The sequence below is a fragment of the Heteronotia binoei genome, chromosome 5 (assembly GCF_032191835.1).
Source record: "Heteronotia binoei isolate CCM8104 ecotype False Entrance Well chromosome 5, APGP_CSIRO_Hbin_v1, whole genome shotgun sequence".
Classification (NCBI taxonomy): Eukaryota; Metazoa; Chordata; class Lepidosauria; order Squamata; family Gekkonidae; genus Heteronotia; species Heteronotia binoei.
In genome coordinates this window covers 48,864,455-48,886,056 of record NC_083227.1, presented here as the reverse complement: position 1 = coordinate 48,886,056, position 21,602 = coordinate 48,864,455, and the positions used below count along the sequence as shown (strand labels likewise).

Here is a 21,602-nt window from a genome sequence, read left to right as displayed (position 1 = left end):
TGGTTTACAAGATCACAAAAATAATGGTGAGATTGCCCTGACCTGGATAGCCCAGGCAAACCAGATTACATCACATCTCAGAAGTGAAACAGGGTTCATTCTAGTTAGTATTTGGATGGGAGACTTCCTTGAAATACCAAGTTGGGAGGGCAGGGGCAGGCTTTATTCAGCCACCTCTCTGAATATCCTCAAGGCCCCCAGGGTCAGTCTCCAGAAGTTGCTGTGGCTTCCAAGTGTAGACACACATAAATACAAAAATACACACACACAAAAGTGATGAAGAAGCAGTATAAAACCCACAATTAAAATTTAAGAGTTCAATAATTTCAGAATATCATAAAGAATAAAAACTAGAGTAAAAATCTCATTCAATGGTGGCAGATGGAAGCCTTCTGAGATGGAAACTTGAGCTACTGGCCACGAAGTTTAGGGTCAAGAATGGAATTTGGATGCCCACTACCTCAACTAAAAGCCCAGTGGAACAGCTCTGTTTTGCTGGCCCTGCAGAATTGCAATAAATCCCACAAGGCCCTGATCTCAGACTGGCCCCAGTTGAGGCTAGCTAGATGTCCTTTGGAGCAGGGACAGCCAGAAGATGTTGATCAGTTGAGTGCAAGGCTCTAAGGGGCACGTATAGAGAGTGACAGTCCCTGAGATATGCAGGTCTCCAGCCGCATAGGGCTTTGAAAGTCAACACTAAAACCTCGAACTGGATCCGATACTCTATAGGTAGCCAAGTGCAGTTGATCTACCTAGCCTCAACTGGGGCCAACTAAATGTGTGCCTGCAAAGCCACAGCCATCAGCACACATGCTGCCTCATTCTGCACCAGCTGCAGTTTCTGGGTCAAGTCCAGCAAGTCCTGCATAGAGAAAGTTACAATAATAAAATCTGGAAGTGACCATTGCATGGATAACTGTAGCTAAGTCCTGGAAGGTGAGATAGGGAACCAATTCCTAGATCAGCCAGAAATGATAAAAGGCCTATCAAGCAATGGTGGCAATCCCTGGGCCTCCACAGAAAGGGAGGAGACCATGGTAACCCCCAGACTCTTCACCCTCAGCATCCTTATATGTTCATAGAGCAGTAGTGGGGGCAAGAGATGATATCTTGATTAGAATGAATGGTGTTTGTATGGGGAGGGAAAGACTGAGAGGTTCATCACCAAAACAAAAATCAGGATTTAAATTCTGCAAGAGGACGAAAACTCCCTCAGAAAGAGAAACCTAATACTATGGCATTGCCAGTTAGAAATAAAGCAACCAGAAATGCAAACTGCTCAGAGTTTTGAAATATGAGACTAAATGCTTTTTTTCCCTTGCACAAAGGATGAAATGAATCTTCCAAGCACGTTTTTCAGTAATAAAAACAAAATAAATGTGCCATTCATCACTTAAGGTTCCATTTTCATTCTTGTAAGACAAACAGGTAGAAGCAGACTATCCATTTCAACTGTTTATTAACTTAAATCTCAGCTCCTGCTGCACTGTATTATTTTAGGAAAGAAAAATATTTAAGATGTAATACAGATTTATCATGACAATGGGCACAGTTCCAGAGTCCATTAAAGATAATTTAAGCCATGTTGGTTTGAACAGGATTTTGCATGCTCAGTAGTGAGCTGGATTATGCCAAGTATATTTTAATCCTGTCGCTGTACTTGCAAAGTTTAAAGCAGAAGTCATCCACTTGACAAATGATACTGATGTGCATTTTGTTTGTGTGACCAGACATGCAAGCCTCCCTCCCCACAAAAAAAGGGGAAAAGAGAAAGAAGAAGAGCAAAGAAGAAGAGATTGGATTTAACTACCTGAAGAAGTCTCAGAGGAGTTTACAATCTCCTTTCCCTTTCCCTCCACACAACAGACACCCTTGTGAGGTAGGTGGATCTGAGAGAGCTCTAGCAGAACTGCTCTTGAGCAGAACCAGGGTTTTTTTTGCAGCAGGAACTCCTTTGCATATCAGGCCACACACCCCTGATGTAGCTAATTCTCCCAAGAGCTTGTCAGGGCCTACTGTAAACTCTTGGAGGATTGGCTACATCAGGGGTGTGTGGCCTAATATGCAAAGGAGTTCCTGCTACAAAAAAGCCCTGACCAAGTAAACAATGGCAACACAGTGTAAACAGAAGTCTAAAAAACAGTTGTGTCAGAAATATATAACACTTATGACAAATTTACAAAAATCTATATTATATTGTGAAAAAGAATCCAAAATTAATTCCAAAGATAGAAATCACATAGAGAGCATAAAGTCCCAAACAAAAACACAGTTCCCAAGGATGACTCCGGAAAATTCCAAAAAGTCTATAAGGAGTACTACTACTCAGAAGTAAATTCCAAACGTCAATTCCAGCCATCAATTGAAATAATATGGGTGTTTGAGAGAAGCCAGTCTGAGGACCTTGTCAATTGGCTTGTGAGGAAGCTGCAAATGCAGCGCAACGCGATTTAAGCCAGTGAGTGCATGAAGGCAAGATTTTCTCCTTCAGAAGCTGACATCAGTGGAAGGACTCCGTTTGGAATTTACTTCTGAGTAGTAGTACTCCTTATAGACTTTTTGGAATTTTCCGGAGTCATCCTTGGGAACTGTGTTTTTGTTTGGGACTTTATGCTCTCTATGTGATTTCTATCTTTGGAATGAATTTTGGATGCTTTTGCACAATATAATATAGATTTTTGTAAATTTGTCTTAAGTGTTACGTATTTCTGATACAGTTGTTTTTTAGACTTCTACAAAAAAAATGCTGAGTAGAACAGTTCCGTGAGAACTTGTGACTGACCCAAGGTCACATCAGCAGGTACATGTGGAAGAGTGGCAAATCAAACCTGGTTCTCCCAGATAAGAGTCTGTGCAGTTAACCACTATACCAAACTGAAAGTGAGACCCTTGGTAATTAGGGTGCTAGCAATGAATTGGTAATGAATTTATTGAATTTTTCATCTTTCAGTTACACTTTTTTGCACTTCTTATGTACAGCTGGAAGCTGGCTTAAACCATTTGGCTGGTTATTTCAAATCCATGTGTAAACTTCAGCCATCTTTCCTCCAAAGCTACTAGGCATATGGAAAGCTACTAGCTTTCCCTTACTTTCATTTCCATCACAGGCTCTTCCATCTGGCCTTTTTGTTTTTCTCCTCATTCCCCAGAAAATTTCCCCTTTCATCACCCTTTCCTAATCCCCCCCCCCCCAATCATTTGATTTACTGCCTTTTCAGACTCTGGCCTAACCCTCTCCTGGGCTCCTCTCTTGCCAGCTGAGTTAGCACACCCCTGCTCAGTTCATCTAAAAGTACGCTATATTCCTGCTGCTTAGTTCATCTAAATGTACACTATACTCCTCTGGGTCTCTACCTTGTCACTTCAACGCAGCATCTAGCCCTGCCACTAAACAAATGCTATTATACTAGTGGTATCTGTATTCAGCAGTTGCTGGAAAAGCATTCAAAAAGGGGGAAAAAAAACATACTCATTTGAAAAACCAAGAAGATTCTTGAACAGAAATTGTGATTGGCAAAGCAAGTGCCACAAGTTGTTTCAGAATGGAATGGAAGGTACATGTGTGCCAAGTGAAAGGACACAAGGTTATAAAATATTATCAGAATAGCTGAGAAATGGGGTGGTAAAGCAGCTAATTGAAGAGTACAATGCTCAGAAGGAGAGACTCAGCACTGGAAAGCTATTAGAAATGTAACTGAAGGATGAAAAAAATTGATAATATATTGGACAGTAAGTACAGAAGGGCAAGAATACTGAAGAGCTCACTTGGCCATGAGAAACAGCTACACTGCTGCAAAGTAAAGATACATCATAATACTTCACTACAATTCTTCCATGGCCATGGAAAAAACTGCAAAAGCAAACCAACCAACCTCTAGCTTTCCATGTTTGAGAGGAAACAATGATTACTGGTAAGTATTTCTCTAACATTAATAAGTGGAAGCAATAAACAAAAGCTAAATAAGGGACAGAACGTATGCACGAGAGAACAAACACCTTACATGTCACCAGCACTTCATTTACTATTTGTGTTCCAGTATTTCCTGCTGCTAAAAAGACAAGCTGCTTCTGAAAAGGAACAATGGCTTGTCTCCTCTGCACTGGAAATGCACTGGAATTTCCCCAGTCATCTACACTTTAACCCCCAGCAAGCTGGGTACTCATTTTACCGACCTCGGAAAGATGGAAGGCTGAGTCAACCTTGCACCAACTACCTAAACCTAGCTTCTGCCGGGATCGAACTCAGGTCATGAGCAGAGCTTGGACTGCAGAACTGCAGCTTTACCACTCTGCAACATGGGGCTCTTCTTCAGATTCTGGCAAATTACCTTTCAGCATGTAATTGATTGTTGATGGCATTCATTTCACATATCCAGCCCAACTCACCTGAATACGCCCAATAAAGATCCCCAGATGCTTTCCGCCGCCGTATTTGCACTGAACTGCCGTGTCTGCTTTCATGCAGTGAGCTATCATAACCTTCAGTCAAAGCTGAGGAAAAAGAGCAGAAGCAATTAGCCGGGTGACAATCACTGAGTGAAAGTTAAATCATTTAAGAATTATTAGAATTATTAGATCAGCGAGACCATGAGATCCTCACAGCTGAAAAATACGAGGCTCAGGGCACTGTTATTACACTGATAAATTAATCATCTGCGAGACAGAGCTCCTTGCCCTTGCCAGACCAGACTTACCGGCAGAGGCCCACACCCTTTCCCAGAGCACCCTGATCAAATCAGGGTGAAACAACTGTTAATAGGAAACACAGTGATTTTCAAAGAAAGGAAACTATGAAGCTGAACACAAATAAGCATTCCTCCATTGTATGTATTGTTGATCCCAGATACACTAGTGTCATCACTCAGACACAAGAGTTAAGGAAATAGACCTTTCTGAGAGGCCAATATCTATGACTTTAAGAACAATACCTATCTGCTTTCTCTATGCTCCAGATAGCCATATGCCAGTTTGAACCGCACTGCAGAAAACAGTGCAACAGTGTAGCTACTGGATAATCTCCAGGACAGCCATTCCATTTGCAGCATAAAGCACCATTACGATTTCTTCCCAATTCTCCTTCTTGCCAAGCAAAAATATTGGTGGGGTTAATGGAGTTTCAAAGTTTTCCTTATTTTTGCATGCCATCCACTGTGCCGAGGAGTGAAGAAGCCTGACCCATGCTTGATTTGAGGAAATCAAAATGTTTTGTGCAGTTTCTAATCCAAAAGCTGTTAAACCACATGTCAAGAAACAGACATGCCTTATAGGAGCATGTTAGTCCACAGTAACACCGCTACAAGTCTTGCTATACCGAATAATAGTTATTGAAAATTTACATATGACCATTCACATACATGTATATGCATTTGTGTATAAGCTTATAATTATATATATTCCACAAAAAGAGCTGATATCATCCTTAGCAGCAAGGAGATTGCTCTTCTCTTCTAGTCCAAATCCAGGCATTCTGTGCCTAAAGTGTCTCATTATGTATTAGGTTCCTGAGTCTTCTCAGATATCAAACAATGAACAAAGCTCATGTGTTTCCAAAAATTTAAAAATAAACTACCCTGGATTTCTCAACCAGAACAAAGAGGGAGGGGGGAATTTCCTATATCATGCCTTCAAAGCTTTTATACAATTTACCAGAGATTTGTTTACTATTAACATTCTTTGGGGGGGGGGGTTCCCAAGTAAGTGCTCAGTATTTGTAAGAGCTACTTTATGCATGCAAATCTTTGTTTATTGCTTCTGAATACTTGGCTGAACAAAATTGGAGGTGTGCGACTTAACAAATGCCAGAAAGCTAGCCTGAAAATGTAGCGCGTCTCTCTTTCATGATACACCACACACGCTTACAGGATCTACTGACATTAAATGCAAACTAAACTTGGTTTAAAATGAGAAATGAATGTAACTGTATTATGAGAGGAATAGGTGGGCAAAGCCTGGCCCAGAAGCAATTACACCCTCTGGTAGTTAAGTTGGAGACTATGATGTTGATTTACAGAGTGGCAAAATTGAGGAATGTGCAGCATGGGGCATATCCTCCTCCTTTCCCCATATCTATTACTGCCATAGTGTCAAGGAAAGCCAACAACAAAGAACAGCATGTAGGTGAAAGCCAAAAAGCCAGAGCTAGGAATTAGAGAAGGAAGTTGCCTGCTGCTTGCTTCACGCTTTAGCCTACGGCCAGGAGTGGGGAGATTGGTCCTAGCATGGGGCTCCACAGAGGCTCTAGGGGCTGAAGTAAAGCATGAACAGAGCTCCCCCTCCCTTTAAGCCACTGATGACACTGTGCTGCTGAAGGTGGAAGAACAAGCCATCACACATACAGCCTTCGGTGCTACTGCAGTGGTTAGAGACCTGCCACTATTCTGCAAAGGAGGTTACTGCAGGTCACTCCAGTCTAGAACATAAGAAGGTGGTTCTGGGAAGAGACAGTGACACACCTCTGCTCCATCTCAGCTCCTCAGTGTGGCAATTTCTATGGGACCAAGCCCCCAAAGATGTCCCAAAGCTCACATGATGGGACTGGGCACTTCCTGGTTTGGCTTGAGCAATCACAGCAGACAGCAACCATACTAATGATTTTATTCCATGTCCTTTCTTAAGCATAGGTGACCTTTTTAATTTTCACTGCCCCTCCACTCTCCACCCTGTAAATTCTGTGGGGTCCTCCATTTTCCATTCAATTAGCTCCCAGCATTCTATCCCCAACTACCTTTGTACTAATCTTTCTAACAAAATCCTTATTCCAACTAGAAACAATAACTGCACTGCACCCACTCCTGAGTGGTTGTGACTTGGTACAACATTACTGGCAACTCGCACACAGCTCAGATCTATGTTCTGATTACCTTTTCTACCAAAGGAAGGCCACAGAACTATTCTATTTCTGGCTTTCCACCAGCCCCGTAGCCAGGATGTGGAAGGTCAGGGGGCCTTTGATTTTTTTTTGGGGGGGGGCACTCAATGGCCGCAACCAATAGCCGCTGTATGGCCACCCTGACCCACCATCACACTGGCTGGTGCCCCACACAGCCAGGATTAAACTTTGTTGGCCTTAAAGGGGCCACCGGACTCAAATTTTGTTGTTACTTCAGACCAACGCTGCTACCCACCCAAATCTGTTTCTGTTCCCAGAACACTCAAACTCCCTACTGCCCACCCCCCACTGATAACCAGTTTTCAAAAACTTGAAATTGCTCTGACAAGTATTTGGATGGGAAACCTCCTTGGAATAACAAAGTTGGGAGGGCAGGTGTGTGTGTGTGTGAAAATTAAAGCAAATTACAGGATGGTCACCTGAAGCAATGGAAAGCAGAACTACCTTCAGTCCTCTTATTCAGTGGGTTTACTCCCAAGATATTGGGCTACCAACCTCCTAGTGGGGCCTGGAGATCACCCAGAATTACAACTGTTCTCTGGACTACAGAGATAATTTCCTCTGTACAGAATGGCTTTGGGGGGAGGGATGTGGACTTTACATGCCACTGAGCTCCCTGCCCTCTTCAGGATCCACTAAAAATATCCATGAATTTACCAACCAGAGTTGTCAACTCTGTGAATTAAAGCCCATATATCACAGTTCTGCTACCCAAATACAGGATAACTGTATTGAAAGCATATTGCCAGCCTTCCCCCCCAACACACATGCACGCACACAAGTTCTGTTCACAAGTTACAGTGAACACACATACAGGGTGTCCTGTTATTTAAATACACATTGAGTCATTCTCTGTGTGTGGGGGGGAGGGAGCGAGTTTTACCTTGTGAATTACAAAGAGCATGAAGAGCTTCAGATATGCAGCAGAAGGGGAAAGTTTTGCAGTCAGATGGGAACATTTACTTACCAGGATGTATGTGCGCTGGGAAGTTTTTAGATGTCGAAATGCTACCGAAATTTATAGAGGCTCCCGGCCACCTCAAGAGAGTCGCAGCCGGCTGACAACAGGCAGCCAGCAGGGTCTGCTCCACAGGGTCCTAGTGCACCCCCACTCCTCGCCACCAGCCAAAGCCAGGAGAACCACTAGCTATGGAGCAGTAGAATTCGGTGCTGGTTTAAAGGGCCCGCTGATCAGCCCGCTGCTCTTTTAACTGGAAAGGGAGGCTGGGGACTGCTTCTGCCCCCTGCCCTATGCTCCAGGATGCAGCAGAGGCTCCGGGGGCTGTTTGGGGTCCCCCAGTCAGGGGGCCTCACCCAGAAGTTGGGGGCTGTGCCTCCACAGGCCCCCTTGTAGCTACGGGTCTGCTTTCCACTACACAGGTGGTCAGACAGCTAAGCATTACAAACCTATCCAGAAACATATGATCGGAGCAACTATCACTTCCAAGAGGCCACATCATCATCAGAAAATGTTTCATCAATTTGATTTGAGCAAAAATTGTCTGAGCAGCAACAGTGCATGCCCTGCTGTCTAAGCATATAAGCAGTGGCATTTCTGCAGTGTGTATAAACAACCACTGTCAATCAACCGTCCAATTGGATTCATTGCTGAAAATGGCCTCTGGTTTGCATGTCACAGTAAATATCTACAAGTAGGCCAGCTTAATCTAGTTAGTGTTTAATTCTTACCTGAACAGAGAACAATATGCATAGGTTTTTTTTTTTTTAAGTGATTATTTCTTTCAGGAATTTCAGTATGCTGAATTTATACCCTGACTTTCAGAGCCCCTTTGCAGAAGCCACAGAAAAGTCCTTCCACTTCAGTTCCACTGGGGAAAGCTTGAGCATCCTGTCAGTTGCTAAAGGTTCAACAAAGAGTACGGGAACTGGCAGAGGACAAGGCACACCTGCAGAGATTCAGTGCCCTATTCCCTCCTGCCAGAAGATCAAACCCAGGGTAGTCAGAGAGTCAGAAGAGATGGCACATCAATAATGTATCTACAGAAGAGTTGTACAACCCCCTGCACCCTCAATGACTGTGCTATGGTAGGTCACAGAACCTACTAGAGGTGGGGCTAGGGTGGCCAGATCGTCCCGGTCACTCGGGAAAGTCCCGATTCTGGCCCCCAATTCCCGCCTCCCGGGCTGGCTATACCGGGACCATTAGAGATCCCGGTTTAGCCAGCGGGGAGCCGGCGGGCCGCGCGCGCGGTCAGGGAAGGCGGCGAGTGAGGGACTGAGCATCCCTGCGCGTGCGCACGGCGGTGTGGCGGGCTCTGCGCATGCGCGGGGCCAAGAGAGTGGGCGGCGTAGGGCCCGCCACACCGCCGTGCGCACGTGCAGGGACGCTCGGTCCCTCACTCGCCGCCTTCCCCGACCGCGCGTGCGGCCCCCTGGCTCCTCTCGCTGGCGTAGGGCCCCGGCGGCGGCAGAGGGGGAGGCGGCGGAGGCCGTGGCCGGAGCGGGAGGCGGGCCGGTGGCGCCTGTGGCGGTGTGGCGGGAGGCCCCGGGTCGGTGGGCTCGGCCGCCGCCGCCAGCCCCGCCAGCAGCACCAGCCGCCGCTGCACCTCCTGGCCAGCCCGCCCGCCCGGAGGGGAGGCCGCGCCCTGGGAGAAGGTAAGCCGGCAGGCAGGCAGGGAGGGAGGGGGCCGAAAGCAGGGGGCGGCCGGCCTTCCTTCCCTCCCTCCCTCCTCCCTTCCTTCCCTCCTTCCTTCCTCCCTTTCTTCCTTCCTCCCTCCCTCCTTCCTTCCCTCCCTCCTCCCTCCCTCCCTCCCTTCCTTCCCTCCCTCCTTCCTTCCTTCCCTTCCTTCCTTCCTTCCTTCCTTCCTTCCTTCCTTCCGTGGCTCTCAAATATCCGATGTTCATGTCTTGCGGCTCTCAAACATCTGACCTTTATTCTGTGTTGCTCTTTTGTTAAGCAACTCTGGCCACCCCTGGAGTAGACAATACTGACTTTGGTGGATCCAAGCACTGATTCAGTGTAAGGGAGCTTTGTGTTTGTGTCTTCTGGTGCAATTTTGTTCTCATATCCTGTATTTACTTCATCAGTATATGGGATAAGGCACTTTCTCAACTGTGCTGCATAATGCAGCCTATTTATTTTGTCCTGTTTGCTCTGTTGGCTCTATCTGCGCCACCTTCATCACTTTCGGGGTGTGGATCCCCCAGTGGGGTGGGCTCCCGACTCCCTCCGCCGGCTGTTTTTGATAGCCCTGCGTCCCCTCTTTCATTTGATATGTGTCCCGTGCGGGTGCCACCCTCCCGCCGGGAGATGCCACAAAATGAGCCCCCTTGAGGCTTATGGCAGCAGGGCTCGGGGGAAGCGAGCTAGACTGCTGTTCTTTTGAGGGGTTATAGAGTGTTTCGAGCCCATCCCTGTGGCATCGGTCCCATCATTGTGGGACCCAGGGGGCCGGCGCAGCGGCCCGCTGAAGCAGCCTGTCGGTCACTTCCGGGTTCTTGTCCTGCATCTCGACCTGTGTTATTAGTGACAGGCTGCTTCGGCGGGCAGTGACGTCACCGGAAGTGACGTCACTTCCTGTTTCCGGCGGCGCGCACACGCTGCACGCGCGCACACACATTCCTTCCCCCCTCAAGGTGTCCCTGGCTGGCCTGCAGATATTATGGCCACCCTAGGTGGGGCGATCCTAGACTTGGTCCTAAGTAATGCCGAAGACCTGGTGAAAGATGTAAAATTGATTGCACCGCTTGGGAGCAGTGACCATAATGTTATTGATTTCACCATTTCTTTGAATAGGGAATTGCCTAAAAAGACTATGTGGACATTCAATGAAACTGCTGAGCAATGGGGTTAGAACTGATAAAAGGAAGTACTTCTTCACCCAAAGGGTGATTAACACATGGAATGAACTGCCACATGAGGTGGTGACAGCTGCCAGCATAGACATTCAAGAGGGGATTGGATAAATATATGGAGCAGAGATCCATCAGTGGCTATTAGCCACAGCGTATTGTTGGAATGCTCTGTCAGGAGGAAGTGATGCTCTGTATTCTTGGTGCTTGGGGAGGGGGGACACAGTGGGAAGGCTTCTAGTATCCTGGCCCCCCTGATGGACATCCTGATGGTGCCTGTTTTTTTTGGCCACTGTGTGACACAGAGTGTTGGACAGGATGGGCCATTGGTCTGATCCAACACGGCTTTTCTTATGTTCTTACCCAGCACGGTTATCACCTTTTCCAGACACTGCATAAGCACAGAAGGCTCTCAGTGCAGACAAGATGAAACGATAAGGGAAGTATGTCCTGAGATGCATGTATGGCATCAAGGATCTTTAAAAAATGAACACTAGTAGAAAACACTGATTCTGTACTCCCATAACAACTAGTCAGAGGATGCAACTTGATGGCCTGCTCTCTGCTGCACTTAAGAGCTACCATTGAGAATGGCCAGAAAAAAGTATTGCAGATACCAACTCAAAGGGATCAAGAGATGCAAGGGACTGACAGGGTTCTATCTGGTCCTATAAAACTTCTTACTGGCTTGTGCTGGTCCTTTGCCACTCAGGTAAAAACAGAGACATCTCTGCTTACTTGTTTGGTAACCAACTTGGTTACCACTTAGCTCCACTACCTGCCTGCTTAGTGCCTTCTGGTCTCCAGAGTGCTGGCAGTGATGAACAGGTAATGCATTCACTGAAGTAGAAAACAAGAAGAGACTGTCAACGAAGGCTGGGGGATGGGGGGACCATAGCAGAGAAAAATGCCATGGATTCTGCCAAAAGGCATGTGGCTGATATCAGGGTGTCAAATCAAAATGTAAAAGTGGGGAACTGTGATGCCTTTCTAATTCCACGTTCATTACAAGAGTGCTGTGTTCTAATGGCTAAATTGCTGAACCTGAGAAATCTCTACTGTGCCATGAAGCTAGACAGGAAAAATTTCTGGAAAAATACATCACATCCCCCCACCCCCGCCAAAAAAAACACACCTGGATATTTTGAGGAAACAAAATACTTAATTTATGTTAAAATAGTTAATTTTATGACACTGAACTACTCAGTACTATATCATCACTTTATATGATAATAAATTAGATTCAAGAAGCATTTCCAGTTGTGTTTCCACCATGGAAATTTCTCACCTCCCACTGAACCCAAAATGCTGCTCCAGGGGGACAGGTACCCTCAAAAACAGCTTGGGAAGCATTCTGGGCTGCAGCAGGAAGGAGATACCAGGCAAAAAAGTAATCACAGAAGCACTGATTGATCTAGCCTTATAACATCCATTCATTGAGGACATTATTAGTTATATTTAAATAATGAACACATTTCTGAAATTCAATGTAAATATACATATATATTATCTGATAATCCAGATATTTCATAGGATTATTTTTCATTGTTCCCCAAAATGTCAAATTTTGCCCTGGAAAAACTAAGAGAGCCGGTTTGTTGTAGTAGTTAAGTGCATGGACTCTCATCTGAGAGAACCCGGTTTGATTCCCCATTCCTCCACTTGCACCCCTTGAAAGGGCAGCTTCTGGGAGAGCTCTCTCAGCCTCACCTACCTCACAGGGTGTCTGTTGTGGGGGAGAAAGGTAAAGGAGATTGTAAGCCACTCTGAGATTCAGAGTGAAGGGTGGAGTATAAATCTAATATAATCTTCTTCTTTAAAGAAAACCTTCCTTTTCATAATTTCTCTTTTTTTCCAACCCGTGACATCAGCTGCCCTGAGCCTGCTTTGGCAGGGAGGGCGGGATATAAATGCGAAAAATAAATAAATAAATACATCTGAACATGAGACTCACTGATGTATTAATTTGGGCCTATTTTCTCTTAGCTCATTCCACCTCACAGGGTTTGGGGAAGGATAAAATTAGATGGAGATGCTCCTTGGAGAAACGGCAAGATTAAAATATAATAAACAGGAAATTAATTTTTATGCTCAGAAGTAGAGGTTTCCCCTTATAATTCAAAATGTGTAGCCCAACTGGAATATGTGTTTACAGTTGGAATGCCAGATTGCCCACTCTGGTGGGCAACCTCCTGCCCCTGCTCAAACAATCAGCAGGAGCAACCCCCCCCCCAAACAGGCAACACCATTTCTAGTCAAAAACATGGGAATAACACCACCACAACACTTTAGGATTTCCTAGATCAAGTAAGCTCCTAAAGCACTGCACTACACAGTGACATCAGCTCTGGGTTCTCTGTTCTGGATTCTCAACAGTACATGTCACAGAAAACAATTTGTACCACTCTTTCCCCACTACCCTGGTACCCACCAGTTGCCAGCCACAGCCTGGAAAAGCTAATTTTCTTTTCCCAATCTTCCTCCTCTTCTCCTGCCCCCCACCCCACAATCAAGGATAGGTAGGAACAGGGCTTTCTTTGTAGCAGGTTCCACACTTGTGTTTTTCCAGGCAAATTAATAATTAATACATTTTTGCTATAAATTTTCTATCCTTATAAATATCAGGTGGACAGAACTGTTTTCCTGCCTGTTACATCTCTCTCCCCCAGTCAATGGGAGCTAAGGGAACAGGGGGCAGGCTTGAGCCTTTGACCAATCAGAGCTTGAAGATAGGTTAAAGACAGGGGGGGGGGGGTTGTAGCAGGAACTCCTTTGTATATTAGGCCACACACCCCTGTTGTAGCCAGTCCTTCTGGAGCTTACAGTAGGCCCTGTACTATGAGCCCTGTAAGCTCTTGGAGGATTGGCTACATCAGGCGTGTGTGGCCTAATATGCAAAGGAGTTCCTGCTACAAAAAAAAGCCCTGGCTAGGGATAGGAGGAGCCAAGCAGCTGCCCACCAAGTATGCTAATTACTCCAAAAATGGAACAACATGGCCTAAAAATGAAGATTGCTGCCACTTACCAGAGGAAAAAGAGGGGAAACAGTGGCTAATCATTTCTCAGTCACAGGCCTTCAACCAGCCTTTTTTCTGGCACAAGGGTAAAGCGAACAGGTTTAAACCATTTATAGATTCCACAGAGAAAACACTCAGTCAGCACTCAAAATTTAATCAATTGTAAAACCCTTTGTACTCACAGCCTGAGTAGTCAAAGACTGGCAGCATGGCAATTCTATGGTGTGGCTATGAATCATGCTATTGATTTTCAGTTTCTTCTGTGCAGAAAATTAAATTATGCAAATCCAGGCCTTTATGAATCCTTTACTTTAGTGGTGTGAAATTGAGCCCTTGCTTAAGTCAGCATCTTATTTATGCAATTAAAAATTTGACACTGTTTTGAAAACGCAGTTTCACTCTGCTCTCCCATAGACTCGCTTCCTAAGTAACTTTGTAACAGGTAAGCAGCTATAACACACAAGGAAATAATCCTACCAAAGGGTCCTGACAACAGAAAAGAGATTGAGGCTAGGAAGGAAGGCTGAAATATTGGTGCAATGTTTTCTTGGGGTATCTTACACAATCTGTACACTGAGAAGTAATAAAATACCACAAACAAAGAGGTGGTTAGGATGTGGAAGATAGGGACTGAGAATAAAAACAGTTCCGGTAACACCCCACCCCAAACTTAGAAAGCAACTTAACAGGGAATCCTGATGAGCTACTGTGGTCATTTTAAAATACCAAATTCATTTAAAAGGCCTGCAAGGAACTGGTTCTTATGAAACAGAGAAATAAAATGTAGGCTGCTGGACATATACCAACATGTAGACAGCAGAAGGAAGGAGATTTTGGAGCTCTCCAATTAACTTTCTCTGAAGCTTATGGCTTGGCTTCCCTGCTTGGAATCAACCAAACTCATTTGCTCGGTGCACCCACTTTTTCTGTGCCCACTGCAATTTAAATAGCTTTGATACATCTGCAGCTAAAGAATAGATGGTTTGTTATTTCTGTTTTATAGGCAAACATCTCAGGTAACAACACATCTCCCACTGGGCAGAAAAAAGAAAGATCCAATGCTTCTTTGCTTAGGCTACATTAGCATCTTTTGATACAATACTATTTCTGTAGCTTTCTACATCACAATAGCCAAAGTGCCCAGATGCTAATTTATTCAATGATCTTTTCCTTTTTTCTTATCATCAATTTTTATTCAAAGAAGTTTCAACAAACAGAAAACTATGCAGCTGCCTTAAAAACAACTTAGAAAACTACTGAGGTCTCAAAGCAAAGGTCTTTCACCACACCTGCCACCTGAGATTTTTTAAGCCAGCGGTGCCAGGGACTGAAGTTGGGACCTTCTGGTCTACCACCAAGCCACGTCCTACAATTGTACTGTGTATATGCCCGTTTCTTGGGGGAGCAAGTAGTAGCTCTTGGATCTTAGTCACTGTTCATCTTTATTGCCAGCACTGGCTATTCGACACTGAGCAGAACCAACTGGCCCATGGATAAACTCATTTGGTTGATTTCACTATAAGGTTTTTCTTACTATTTGCTTTGGTTGTATTTGACTGTGAATGGCGAAGGCTGTATATTGTGTTTTGTGTTTCTGTGCTTTTACTGTGTTGTGGAATTCGCTTTCAAAGGACACCTGCCCTGCTATCTCACTCCTTGCCTTCTGGTGCTTTGTAAAGACTTTGCTTTATTTCAAAACGCACTTGGGTGCTGTTGAAGTATTTTATTACTGATGCCATACTTCTGGGATTTTTTCCCTGCCTATTGCTGGTTTTATTGTGATTATTTTATTATGTTATCATATCGGTTTTATATTGTTAGTCACCTTGAGTGCTATATACCAGGAAAGCAGAATATAAACATTCAAAGTATGTGATAGAGTTTGCAGTCTTTATTTTGGACTTCAATTTAATTTGCTGACAACAAGCCAAAAGTGTTGCTTCATAACAGCTTTTTTGTATAAATGAAAATATATTATTAATGGCAAATTTTTTATCCACTGTAGTTAAAGTTTGACCTAAAAGGGTTTCAGTGTAAGAGGGTATTTTCTTTATGTTCTAAGTATTATGTTTGATTTGTGTATTATGGCCAGTGGACTGGGACAAAAATAAACTGAATTTAGGGTTGCCCAGTCCAGGTGGGGTTTCCCCAATTCTGGGGGCTCCAATGCTATTGGTCAGTTAGCCAACAGGAGAAGCCCCAACCCTGAACACCCCCTCCCACATAACACTGTCAGCACAACAACATTACCTAGAAGTGTATTGGGCACATTGTGCACAACCTCCCTAGCATTTTGGCTACAAACTCTATGGTAGCCATAGAGTTTTTTGCCAAAATCCTAGAACATCCACACACAACATGCCCTGGCATGATGATATCACTTCTGTGTGATGTCATTGTGGTGTGTGTGCTTCATGTGTGTGCAGGATCCTCCAGGAATGGACCCAGGAGGCCCTTGCTGGAAGGAAGGCAAGACCTGGCAACCACAATTGAACTGTACAGCTTGATTACGTATGTCAGATTAGGGAAAGTGCTCTGGTTCAGAGCACATGGTTTGCATGCAGAATGTCCGAAGTTCATTCCTTGCTATCTCAAAAGGTCCTAGAATATCAAGACTGAAAAATATGCATTAGAAATCCCAAGAAAGCTGCTGTCAGTCGGGACACATTTTGCGCCCACTGGCAACTTTAAAATCAACAAACATTTATTCAAGATATGAGCTTTCGTGTGTACCCATGCTTCTTCAGTCAGGATAGAGAGTGTGACTAAACTACCTGTTCTTGATGGATCTGCTATGGTGCAAAGAATAAACTCCAAAGAGGAAGAAACAAATGATCAAGTCCCTCACTTTCCTCTTCTCTGGCCACTAAATAGTTCTTAACATAAGCCCACGTCAAATCTGGTAAAAAGTTTCTTGTGACTCTAATAGCTTTGAGCAGCCCTGAAACATAAAATTCTGTGTACCTCTGTGAAACAGATAAGACTTACCAGTTTGTTAATAGTCGTAAGTGTGGAGATTAACTTTAAAAAATTCATGAAGTATTGCCTAGAGGCTTAGAAGAAATGAAGGGGTGTGGAGGAAGGCAGAATAAAACTGTATTAATTTAGAACAATGTAACGATTTGTTAGTTGGGGGGAAGCCCTGCAGCAAGATTAAGAGGTTAGTGGCTGCCTGCTAAAAATTGGTACGTGCCACAAATTATCCAGCAGCATGGAAAGTGGATTAGTCTTGGATCCACAGATAACTATTGTGTTCTAGGCAAAGAGAACCAAAACTCAATTATTAACCCAGCATTGGCTTTAGCCTTTGGTACAAAGCTACTAATGCAGGAGGAAGGGCCTTTCAGATACGCTCACCAGATATTCAGTGCAATAGTGGCCCATATCCTAGTTCAGGCTGGAAAAAGTTCCTTCAGCCAAAATGGCTCTTGAGTTGGAGAAATAGTCTCTTAGTGAAAAGAAACCTCCTTAGACTAGAACAGGGGTGACCAAACTGCAGCTTGGGAGCAACATGTACCTCTTTCACAAATATTGTGTATCTCCAAAAGGTCGAGGAGAAACTTAATGCAGGCTTACTCTCAAGAGAGGAGGTCCTACAACTGATTGACAAATTTAAAACTAATAAGTCACCAGGTCCGGATGGCATACATCCAAGAGTTCTGAAAGAACTCAAAGTTGAACTTGTGGATCTCCTGACAAAAGTATGTAATCTTTCATGGAAATCTGCCTCCTTTCCTGAGGACTGGAAGGTAGCAAATGTCACCCCCATCTTTAAAAAGGGTTCCAGAGGAGATCCGGGAAATTACAGGCCAGTTAGTCTGATTTCAATACCGGGAAAGTTGGTAGAAACCATTATCAAGGATAGAATGAGCAGGCACATTGATGAACACAAGTTATTGAGGAAGACTCAGCATGGGTTCTGCAAGGGAAGATCTTGCCTCCCTAACCTGCTACAGTTCTTTGAGGGGGTGAACAAACATGTGGACAAAAGAGACCCAATAGATGTTGTTTACCTTGACTTCTAGAAAGCTTTTGATAAAGTTCCTCATCAAAAGCTCCTTAGTAAGTTCGAGAGTCATGGAGTAAAAAGACAGGTCCTCTAGTGGATCTAAAACTGGCTAATTAATAGGAAGCAGAGAGTGAGTATAAATGGGCAGTCTTCGCAGTGGAAGACGGTAAGCACTGGGGTGCCACAGGGCTCAGTACTGGGTCCCATGCTCTTTAACTTGTTCATTAATGATCTGGAGCTGGGAGTAAGCAGTGACGTGGCCAAGTCTGCAGATGACACTAAATTGCTCAGGGTGGTGAGAACCAGAGAGGAATGTGAGGAACTCCAAAGGGATCTGTTGAGGCCGGGTGAGTGGGCCTCAAGGTAGCAGATGAGGTTCAATGTGCTCAAGTGCAAAGTAATGCACATTGGGGCCAAGAATCCCAGCTACAAATACAAGTTGATGGGGTGTGAACTGGCAGAGACTGACCAAGAGAGAGACCTTGGGGTCGTGGTAGATAACTCACTGAAAATGTAAAGACTGTGTGCGATTGCAATAAAAAAGACCAACGCCATGCTGGGAATTATTAGGAAGGGAACTGAAAACAAATCAGTTAGCATCATAATGCCCCTGTATAAATCGATGGTGCGGTCTCATTTGGAATACTGTGTGCACTTCTGGTCACCGCACCTCAAAAGGAATATTATAGCATTGGAAAAAGTGCAGAAAAGGACAACTAGAATGATTAAAGTTTTGGAACACTTTCCCTATTTCAATTTCAATTTATATCCCGCCCTTCCCACCAAAGTGGCTCAGGGCAGCTCACAACATATAAAATCTAACATAAATTTTAGGTTTAAAATACATCAAGTTACAGCAGTTAAAACAGTAAAATAATAAAACATATAAAACAAGTGATTTATCAGAATACTACACTACAACCTTCTATAGTTTCCAATGCCAGTTAGTTATAGGCCAGCCGGAAGAGGGCTGTCTTACAGGCCCTGTTGAACTGGCCAAGGTCCCGCAGGGCCCTCACCTCTTCTGGCAGCTGGTTCCACCAGTAAGGAGCCGTTACATAAAAGGCCCTGTCCCTGGTGGATTTCAGACGGGCCTCCTTTGGCCCGGGGATAACAAGCAGATTTTGGGAGCCCGATCTCAGTACTCTCTGGGGAACATGTGGGGAGAGACGGTCCCTAAGGTAGGCAGGTCCTACGACATATAGGGCTTTAAAGGTAATAACCAGCACCTTGTACCGGACTCGGTATATTATTGGCAGCCGATGCAGACCCCGGAGCCCCAGCCAAATGTGCTCCCATCTTGGGAGCCCTAATAACAGCCGGACAGCGGCATTCTGCACTAACTGCAACTTCTGGGATCAGCACAGAAAGGTTAAAACACTTGGGGCTCTTTAGCTTGGAGAAACGTCGACTGAGGGGTGACAAGATAGAGGTTTACAAGATTATGCATGGGATGGAGAAGGTAGAGAAAGAAGTCCTTTTCTCCCTTTCTCACAATACAAAACCTCGTGGGCTTTCAATGAAATTGTTGAGCAGTCGGGTTAGAACGGATAAAAGGAGGTACTTCTTCAACCAAAGGGTGATAAACGTGTGGAATTCACTGCCACAGGAGGTGGTGGCGGCTACAAGCATAGCCAGTTTCAAGAAGGGGTTAGATAAAAATATGGAGCAGAGGTCCATCAGTGGCTATTAGCCACAGTGTGTGTGTGTGTGTGTGTGTGTATGTGTGTGTGTGTGTGTGTGTATACCCATTTATATATATATTTATATATATAAATTTTTGGGCCACTGTGTGACACAGAGTGTTGGACTGGATGGCCTGATCCAACATGGCTTCTCTTATGTTCTAGTGAAGTCCCATCTACCCTCTCTGCACCATCATTTTCCATACGAGATATTGACATCACTTTGAATTAAGCAAGTCTACCCAATTCATTTAGAGTGTAAAATCTTAAAAGACTTGTCTGATGTTATCCAAGGCATGAAACCCACTTAATCTTTTCTTTAAAGAGGAAAGGGTCCATGCAGTTGGTTTTGCTGTAATATTCACATTTCAGTAGAAAGGGGGGAAACCCCAGAAGAGAGAGTGAGAATCACATTAGAATTTTCAATTTTTTACTTATTGATACTGTAGAATAAGCACCTTAAAACATAGATTGGATTTTTCCCTGTAACATTAACATGTCGTTCAGGAGTCCAGTACTGTTACAGTCAAGAGCCTCTACACACTGGCTGATTCAGCAGTTAGCAATAAATATTAAGCACTGAATTAAATATTCTTTAGTTTAGTCTTCAGTGCTTTTGAAATGTTTTGCTGCACTTATACTGGGAGGAGCCAATGTCTGTTTTGCATTGTGTAAAATAGTATCATTTTTTCACTCTGCCATTAAACAAGAAACTGATCGTTTCTTTGCTGAATCTGGCAGCATTTTGATACTTATGGCCACTCCCCACTTTTTCCTCCCTCTCTTTTCAAAGTCAGTAAAATCCTGTGATGCATCACTGTAGCATGGCCTCTACATCCTGCAAGTTATCTCAACATGTATCCCAACACATCCTAAAAACATAGAGCAAATACCATCAAACAAAATACAATTACACTGAACACTGTACTTTAACATGAGCCACCTAACATGAGCCCCAATAGGAATGTTTTAACACCACCTTCCAAAACATGCTCATGGGTATATCTCCAGCAGACACTGGATCTATTGTGCATTTGCACCATTCTGAAGAAATACAACACAGGTACACTGAGGCTGTGATCACACACACTAAATCATGCATTCAATCCACTTTCAATGCACTTTTCAACTGCATTTTGCCTGTTCATGTAGTAAACTCCAGTTGGAAAGTGCATTGAAAGTGCATTGAAAGCGCATGATTTAGTGTGTGTGATTGCAGCCAGAATGAAACAAACCCAGAAAAAACCATAGCCATGGTTATATTTTTGCTGTTTATTTAATATATTGCTGCTTATTTGCTGTTTATTTATTTGCATCAACCATCACCAGTGGTCTGACCTAGTTTCAGATTGCAAAGCATGGAGGCACACCATCCACCAGGCTGTCTCTTCCTTTGAGAACGCACGCATAGCTGGTCTTGAGGACAAAAGGAAATTGAGGAAGAATCGCACAGCTACAGCACCAACCCCAAATCAGACTTTTCCCTGCAGCCACTGTGGCCGGATCTGCCTGTCCCACATTGGTCTTGTCAGCCAACAGCGAGCCTGCAGCAGACGTGGACTACTGCATCCTTCTTAAATATTCGTTCGTGAAGTCAAGCCGAGAGAGAGAGATTTAATATATTACTAGGCACCAGTTTCTTGACTGAACTTGGACTCAAGGCTATGTGGGTGCACTGACTGGTTTGTGGTGGTGGGAAAAGAAAGTGCATTAGGAGTCACATGCATGAGCTTTGCCATGGTTGAGTATCAAGGCTATACCTGGGATGCTGAATCAAGGCTATGCCCAGGATGCTGAATGGTAATAAGCAAAATAAATGGATAGACATCCTGCTGTACTTCATTGCTTGTTCTACATCCAGACATGCAACTCTACACATTCCACTGCATCCCCATCTCTTGCCCTTCCAGGTCACTGTGTATACCCTTGCATGCAGCTGGAGATCATATCTTCTTCGTATCTATGCATGGCATACGCATTAGTGCTTCACAGAATCATATAATAGAATCATAGTACCTCCAGGGTCATCTAGTCCAATCCACTGCACAAAGCAGGACATTCACAAATACTTCCCCCCACACCCCCAGTTACCCATGCTCCATGCCCAGAAAGTGGCAAAAAAACCCTTCCAGAGACCCTGTCCAAACCAGCCTGGAGAGAAATTGCTGACTGACCCCAAGGTGGCAAAC

At 44.3% G+C, this 21,602-nt stretch overlaps 1 protein-coding gene across 5 annotated transcripts in view; it reads right to left on the bottom strand.

Annotated features, from left to right (window-relative positions):
- The window catches only part of PTPRG (protein tyrosine phosphatase receptor type G), an 871,997-nt gene that overhangs the window by 671,628 nt on the left and 178,767 nt on the right, over window positions 1-21,602 (bottom strand). For all 5 annotated transcript variants that reach the window (XM_060239418.1, XM_060239420.1, XM_060239419.1 and 2 more), the window contains exon 2: window positions 4,387-4,491. In XM_060239418.1, the coding sequence (XP_060095401.1) occupies window positions 4,387-4,491 (105 nt within the window). The remainder of the gene's footprint in view (window positions 1-4,386; window positions 4,492-21,602) is intronic.